Source organism: Camelina sativa, chromosome 7 (genome assembly GCF_000633955.1).
Source record: "Camelina sativa cultivar DH55 chromosome 7, Cs, whole genome shotgun sequence".
In the NCBI taxonomy this organism is placed as follows: domain Eukaryota; kingdom Viridiplantae; phylum Streptophyta; class Magnoliopsida; order Brassicales; family Brassicaceae; genus Camelina; species Camelina sativa.
In genome coordinates this window covers 28,036,124-28,044,278 of record NC_025691.1, presented here as the reverse complement: position 1 = coordinate 28,044,278, position 8,155 = coordinate 28,036,124, and the positions used below count along the sequence as shown (strand labels likewise).

At 34.6% G+C, this 8,155-nt stretch overlaps 2 protein-coding genes across 3 annotated transcripts; both read left to right on the top strand.

Moving 5' to 3' along the window:
• On the top strand, positions 2,225-3,730 carry LOC104705019 (probable xyloglucan glycosyltransferase 8). The gene is made up of 3 exons (XM_010421012.2): positions 2,225-2,439; positions 2,584-3,576; positions 3,638-3,730. The coding sequence occupies exons 2-3, from the start codon at positions 2,857-2,859 to the stop codon at positions 3,728-3,730; spliced, it is 813 nt and encodes a 270-aa protein (XP_010419314.1). The 5' UTR covers positions 2,225-2,439; positions 2,584-2,856.
• On the top strand, positions 4,647-8,059 carry LOC104702983 (probable xyloglucan glycosyltransferase 8). 2 transcript variants are annotated; one of them, XM_010418917.2, is made up of 6 exons: positions 4,647-4,851; positions 4,996-5,988; positions 6,086-6,394; positions 6,480-6,770; positions 6,853-6,966; positions 7,046-8,059. In XM_010418917.2, exons 2-6 carry the CDS (start codon positions 5,269-5,271, stop codon positions 7,682-7,684), a joined length of 2,073 nt encoding a protein of 690 aa, XP_010417219.1. In that variant the 5' UTR covers positions 4,647-4,851; positions 4,996-5,268; the 3' UTR covers positions 7,685-8,059. The 2 variants fall into 2 exon arrangements, with proteins under 2 accessions (XP_010417219.1, XP_019083484.1); XM_019227939.1 differs by lacking the exon at positions 4,647-4,851 and having other exon boundaries at positions 4,873-5,988.

The following is an 8,155-nucleotide window of genomic DNA, read 5'->3' as shown; positions in this document are numbered from 1 at the left end:
TACGTATTCCAAGGGATGATTGCAAGGAAACTTCACCTTACCATTTGGTTGGTCCATATTGAGTTTGGGGTCGGCTTTATTTTTGTTGTTATTTATTCCCTTGATCTCTTCATCAAAAGGTTTTACAGTACAAAGATTGAATGTGAAATCAAGGACATCATTTATACTACAATCCCTATATAATCAACATGGATAGAAGATATACAACGTCACGTTTACGTTAACTAATAATACCATAACAGACATAATTACTTCAAAACGGATCTCTTCTTTTTATGTTTGTTTCATCGAAGGCAAAACTTTGTGACGATTTTTTTGTTTTTTCTCTCTAATTGAATTCAAGAGCAGTCTTATAGTGTGGATTTTGGAGTATTCATGTTTCTTTTATTATTATGTCGGCAAGGGTTTATGAAGTGAAAAACAACGTGATATGGCACATAGGGGTGTCAATTGGGCTGGCTCGACCCGGTCCGGCCCGAAATCCGCATATATTTGAGCCCTTTTCGGTCCGCCCCAAAATATTTTCCGAGCCTATATTTCAAAGCCCAACCCGGCTCTAACAGGACTACAAGACTTTTCGGGCTTTTCCGGACTTATCTTACGGATCAAAAATTCAAACTTATAAGTTAGTTTATAACATGTCTTAAAAAGCAATGTTTAAAGGTGCAATATAAAATAAATCAATCAAAAATTAAATAATGCATCTATATTCACTAAAACCAACTTAATCTAAAATACTAAAAAATAAAAACCAAATAAATTTTTATACTTAAAACAAATAAAAATATATAATTCATATAAGATCTCATAAATAAAGATTTTAAAAATATTAAGTAAGGTTATTAAGTAAATATGAAAACTAAGATTAGAGTTTTAAAATTTATTTACAATCATATTTTGCAATCAAAAAAAATATTAACAAAAAAGTACAATTATATTTGTATAAAAGCTTTTCGGGCCGGTCCGAGCCTGATCGGGATAAGCATTAAAAACTCTAAAGTCCGAACAGAATGAGTCCATAAGGCCCAATTTTTCTGGACAAATATATAAGTCTGACCCTAGTATTTTTCAATAGCAGGCCGAGCCAGATTAGCCTGCGGGCTTTGGGCCTAATTGATATGTCTAGTGGAACATAGTTTTTATATTGGTTTAGAAATCTTAGCTATATTAATTTAAATGTTTTTATTGACTATTGATTTAAATTGAGATGTCAACACCAACTTCAATGTCCAACTTCAATGTTAAGGCTGATGTATCACACAAGGAAAGCAACACCTCATGTTTTATTGTATTGATGATAGATCTATGTGAAAATTGAATGAGTCTTTTAAGTTAGACATAATTTTATTATTACATATTTTAAAAAAATTAGATCAGAAAAAATCTAAATCATGAGATTTTATGGGATTTAGAAAATTTGGAATTTTGATAGATTTTAGGGAAGTTGATATGATTTATGGTAAAATTCTTTCAAAACCTACCTAAAATCATGAGATTTAGATTTCTGTATTTTAACTAAACAAATCCTCTCAAATCTTCCAGAATTCCTAAAAATTATTAAAATCCAAATCTACAAAATGTTTTGAATAACATTGGATTTTAAAGTAGATTTTTAAATCATCAGTATCAGTTCAATAACAGTAGATTTTAAAGTAAAATTTTAAATTATAAGTTCAATAACAATGAATTTTAATGGATTTTTTAAAATCGATGATCGAATAACATAGAATTTGTAAATTTTACACAAATAACTTAAAATGTCAAGTTGAATACACATTTTCAGATAACAAATATTATTTCTTTCGTAACATTTCCATTTTTCATATATGCTTGTTTATGTTTCCAGTAAACTTCGGAAGTTATTATAATCAACTTATCTATGAATAAAATTAAACAAGGTTAATAGTGCAAGTTTTTATTTTCTTCAAATTTTTTTTGTTCTTTTCTTCCCCACACCTTCCATCCATGTGATTCGGGGCTTTTGCCCATTTGATGAACAGTTTGGTTTGTGAGTATATATATAATTATATGTTTATCAGCTACAGAAATGAACTATACACACAGAGGTCATATACAATTGCCACGTCTTAGCTTGACTTATCTTTATCATTCAAAACCTAATACTAGATTTGCCCACTATTACAATATTTATTTATTTATTTTTTTTTATGTCAAAACATAATCTTGTTACAATTCATTTGAAAGTTAAAATATTTGCTTTGTAACCTTTTGTAGATCAGTAGCCCATTATAATCAAGTTGGTCACTACCATTTGAATTTGTCCTCTTTTTCTTTAAAAGTTGTTTTTTTTCTTTCAAAAATGCTACTCTAAGAGTAAGATTCATGAAGTGTTGTTGATTTTGGAAAAAAAAAGGAGATGAATCTGCATGTTGAAACTATCATTGAGGGTAGCTGAAGAGGAAACATTCACATGAAAGTGTAAGTGATCTTATTACAAACTTCTTAGATACCTTTCTTCTACTTCTCTCTCTCTCTTTTTATCTCCCATTGCCAAGTATCAATCTTTCTCTCTCTCTCTCTCTCTCTTTGCCCGAACCACTCATTGTCTTTACTCTCTCGCAGGTCACTATTAATGACCCCTTTGAGCTGTTGCTCCTTCTTTGTCTGTTGTTCAAAAATGGGTCTTTAGATATCCGAGTTCTTGGATCTGGGTTGTAAAGTCTTCTTCTTTAACCTCCTCAAGTCTGAAGATTTACTCACTTAAAGTCACTACATTTAAGTTTCCTCTGATGGGTTTAGCTTAAATCTGTCAACTTTGAGATTTGGGTCTTAGCTCTAACCAAGAGATTCAACCACTTCTTCTTCTTTGAGATTTGTGCCTTTAGCAAAAAAAAAATGGCTCCAAGGTTTGATTTTTCAGATTTGTGGGCGAAGGATACAAGGAGAGGTACACCAGTAGTGGTGAAAATGGAGAATCCCAATTACTCAATCGTTGAAGTTGAGGAACCTGACAGTGCCTTTCAACCAATAGAGAAGAGTAGAGGCAAGAACGCTAAGCAAGTGACTTGGGTTTTGCTACTGAAAGCTCACAGAGCTGTTGGGTGTCTCACTTGGCTAGCCACACTGTTCTGGTCTCTCCTTGGTTCGGTCAAGAGACGGCTCAGTTTCACTCATCCACTTGGCTCTGAGAGACTTGGTAGAGACAGATGGCTTTTCACAGCCATTAAGCTCTTCTTAGCTGCTTCATTGGCCACTCTTGGTTTTGAATTAGTTGCTTACTACCGAGGATGGCATTACTTCAAGAACCCTAATTTACACATCCCGACAAGCAAACTCGAGATCCAGAGCTTGTTTCATCTGTTTTATGTTGGTTGGTTGAGTTTAAGAGCTGATTATATCGCTCCTCCAATCAAAGCTCTCTCCAAGTTTTGTATTGTGCTGTTCCTTGTACAGTCTGTGGATCGTTTGATTCTTTGCTTAGGCTGTTTTTGGATCAAGTTTAAGAAGATTAAGCCTAGAATCGTTGAGGAGCCTTTTCGATATGATGACGTTGAAGGTTCAGGATCTGAGTATCCAATGGTTCTTGTTCAGATACCAATGTGCAATGAGAGAGAGGTATGGAGAACAACAAAGTACCAATCTTGTTACATAGTTATGTGCTTCTCTATTGAATTAGACNTCCAACTTCAATGTTAAGGCTGATGTATCACACAAGGAAAGCAACACCTCATGTTTTATTGTATTGATGATAGATCTATGTGAAAATTGAATGAGTCTTTTAAGTTAGACATAATTTTATTATTACATATTTTAAAAAAATTAGATCAGAAAAAATCTAAATCATGAGATTTTATGGGATTTAGAAAATTTGGAATTTTGATAGATTTTAGGGAAGTTGATATGATTTATGGTAAAATTCTTTCAAAACCTACCTAAAATCATGAGATTTAGATTTCTGTATTTTAACTAAACAAATCCTCTCAAATCTTCCAGAATTCCTAAAAATTATTAAAATCCAAATCTACAAAATGTTTTGAATAACATTGGATTTTAAAGTAGATTTTTAAATCATCAGTATCAGTTCAATAACAGTAGATTTTAAAGTAAAATTTTAAATTATAAGTTCAATAACAATGAATTTTAATGGATTTTTTAAAATCGATGATCGAATAACATAGAATTTGTAAATTTTACACAAATAACTTAAAATGTCAAGTTGAATACACATTTTCAGATAACAAATATTATTTCTTTCGTAACATTTCCATTTTTCATATATGCTTGTTTATGTTTCCAGTAAACTTCGGAAGTTATTATAATCAACTTATCTATGAATAAAATTAAACAAGGTTAATAGTGCAAGTTTTTATTTTCTTCAAATTTTTTTTGTTCTTTTCTTCCCCACACCTTCCATCCATGTGATTCGGGGCTTTTGCCCATTTGATGAACAGTTTGGTTTGTGAGTATATATATAATTATATGTTTATCAGCTACAGAAATGAACTATACACACAGAGGTCATATACAATTGCCACGTCTTAGCTTGACTTATCTTTATCATTCAAAACCTAATACTAGATTTGCCCACTATTACAATATTTATTTATTTATTTTTTTTTATGTCAAAACATAATCTTGTTACAATTCATTTGAAAGTTAAAATATTTGCTTTGTAACCTTTTGTAGATCAGTAGCCCATTATAATCAAGTTGGTCACTACCATTTGAATTTGTCCTCTTTTTCTTTAAAAGTTGTTTTTTTTCTTTCAAAAATGCTACTCTAAGAGTAAGATTCATGAAGTGTTGTTGATTTTGGAAAAAAAAAGGAGATGAATCTGCATGTTGAAACTATCATTGAGGGTAGCTGAAGAGGAAACATTCACATGAAAGTGTAAGTGATCTTATTACAAACTTCTTAGATACCTTTCTTCTACTTCTCTCTCTCTCTTTTTATCTCCCATTGCCAAGTATCAATCTTTCTCTCTCTCTCTCTCTCTCTTTGCCCGAACCACTCATTGTCTTTACTCTCTCGCAGGTCACTATTAATGACCCCTTTGAGCTGTTGCTCCTTCTTTGTCTGTTGTTCAAAAATGGGTCTTTAGATATCCGAGTTCTTGGATCTGGGTTGTAAAGTCTTCTTCTTTAACCTCCTCAAGTCTGAAGATTTACTCACTTAAAGTCACTACATTTAAGTTTCCTCTGATGGGTTTAGCTTAAATCTGTCAACTTTGAGATTTGGGTCTTAGCTCTAACCAAGAGATTCAACCACTTCTTCTTCTTTGAGATTTGTGCCTTTAGCAAAAAAAAAATGGCTCCAAGGTTTGATTTTTCAGATTTGTGGGCGAAGGATACGAGGAGAGGTACACCAGTAGTGGTGAAAATGGAGAATCCCAATTACTCAATCGTTGAAGTTGAGGAACCTGACAGTGCCTTTCAACCAATAGAGAAGAGTAGAGGCAAGAACGCTAAGCAAGTGACTTGGGTTTTGCTACTGAAAGCTCACAGAGCTGTTGGGTGTCTCACTTGGCTAGCCACACTGTTCTGGTCTCTCCTTGGTTCGGTCAAGAGACGGCTCAGTTTCACTCATCCACTTGGCTCTGAGAGACTTGGTAGAGACAGATGGCTTTTCACAGCCATTAAGCTCTTCTTAGCTGCTTCATTGGCCACTCTTGGTTTTGAATTAGTTGCTTACTACCGAGGATGGCATTACTTCAAGAACCCTAATTTACACATCCCGACAAGCAAACTCGAGATCCAGAGCTTGTTTCATCTGTTTTATGTTGGTTGGTTGAGTTTAAGAGCTGATTATATCGCTCCTCCAATCAAAGCTCTCTCCAAGTTTTGTATTGTGCTGTTCCTTGTACAGTCTGTGGATCGTTTGATTCTTTGCTTAGGCTGTTTTTGGATCAAGTTTAAGAAGATTAAGCCTAGAATCGTTGAGGAGCCTTTTCGATATGATGACGTTGAAGGTTCAGGATCTGAGTATCCAATGGTTCTTGTTCAGATACCAATGTGCAATGAGAGAGAGGTATGGAGAACAACAAAGTACCAATCTTGTTACATAGTTATGTGCTTCTCTATTGAATTAGACTAATGAAGTTACATAAATGTCTATTCTTGTTTAGGTATATGAGCAATCTATATCTGCTGTGTGCCAGCTTGACTGGCCAAAAGATCGAATGCTTATTCAGGTTCTAGATGATTCGGATGATGAAAGCATCCAGCAGTTAATTAGAGCTGAGGTTACTAGATGGAGCCAAAAGGGTGTTAACATAATTTACAGGCATCGCTTGGTTAGAACTGGATACAAAGCTGGTAACCTCAAATCTGCAATGAGCTGTGATTATGTGGAAGCTTACGAGTTTGTTGCAATCTTCGATGCGGATTTCCAACCTAACTCGGATTTCCTTAAACTAACCGTTCCACATTTCAAGGTCTGTTTGGTTTTGTCATGAGAGTATGAGAGAAACATTTTAGGTGAAGCTTCTTCTAACATGTAAATGCTAAATGTTATTTCAGGGGAAGCCTGAGTTAGGTTTGGTTCAGGCTAGATGGGCGTTTGTGAACAAAGACGAGAACTTATTGACCCGTCTCCAAAACATCAATCTTTGTTTTCATTTTGAGGTTGAGCAGCAGGTTAATGGAGTGTTCTTGAACTTCTTTGGTTTCAATGGAACTGCTGGAGTATGGAGAATTAAAGCCCTTGAGGAATCTGGAGGTTGGCTTGAAAGGACAACTGTCGAGGATATGGATATAGCTGTCCGGGCTCATCTCCATGGATGGAAATTCATATATCTTAACGATGTCAAGGTACTATTATATCGCGTGTTCTTTTCACAGTTTCATGAAGAGCCTTTTGTGTAATTTTGACTGAAGTATAAAGAATCTTTAGGTTCTTTGTGAAGTTCCTGAGTCATATGAAGCATACAAGAAGCAGCAACATCGATGGCACTCAGGACCTATGCAGCTATTTCGCTTGTGTCTTCGAGCGATCTTGACCTCTAAGGTATATAAAAGCTGTTGTTTGTTACAAAGACATGTGATCATTTCAGTGATGTAATGGTTTTCTCTTGTCTTCCTTTTAGATTGCAATGTGGAAGAAGGCAAATCTGATACTTCTATTCTTCCTTCTAAGGAAACTCATACTTCCTTTCTACTCCTTCACATTGTTCTGTGTAATTCTTCCCATCACCATGTTCGTTCCAGAAGCCGAGCTTCCTGTTTGGGTCATCTGCTATGTACCAATATTCATGTCATTACTCAACATTCTTCCTGCTCCAAAGTCCTTCCCTTTCATTGTTCCTTACCTCTTGTTTGAGAACACAATGTCGGTCACCAAGTTCAACGCGATGGTATCTGGACTATTCCAACTCGGCAGCTCTTACGAATGGATTGTAACAAAGAAAGCAGGAAGATCATCAGAATCTGATCTTTTGAACCTCACCGATAAAGAATCCAAGAAGATGCCAAACCAAATTCTAAGAGGAGTTTCAGACAGTGAGCTGTTGGAGATAAGCCAAGTTGAAGAACAGAAGAAACAACCGGTTTCCGTGAAGAAAACGAATAAGATATTCCACAAAGAGCTTGCGCTAGCTTTTCTTTTGCTCACCGCAGCAGTTAGGAGTCTCTTGGCCTCACAAGGAGTGCATTTCTACTTCCTGTTGTTCCAAGGTCTCACATTTCTTCTTGTGGGTCTTGATCTCATAGGAGAGCAGATGAGTTGAGTAACCGAAGTAGAAGAAGGAGATGAAGCTTCAAAGCTGCAGATAATGATGTATCAAGAGTCAGTTAAGTTTTCTACTCCTCCTATTACCTATTGTTGTAGCCATAGTTTGTAGGCAGGCATTTATTGATTTTTAATTTTGGTTGGTTACTTCTCTTCATTGTGATTAACCATTGGTACTTGGTAGATTAGTGTTTTAAGCCACCATTTATAGTTATACCTATATATATAGAGTATCTAGTATCTCTACCAAATTCAGGAACTTGTTGCTTAATGTCTCTGATATAAGAGCTTGTCTTTAAAAGCTCTTCCTCTGTTTTTTGGTTTCATATTGAACTTCCTATTTAATTTAAAGCAATACATTATTACATACTTACATCTATCTTCTTATTTCATTATCTGATCTGAAATGAAAATTAACAACTAAATTCTGATCCGACAAAACTAGAACAAGAAAGAATAAAAAATACTA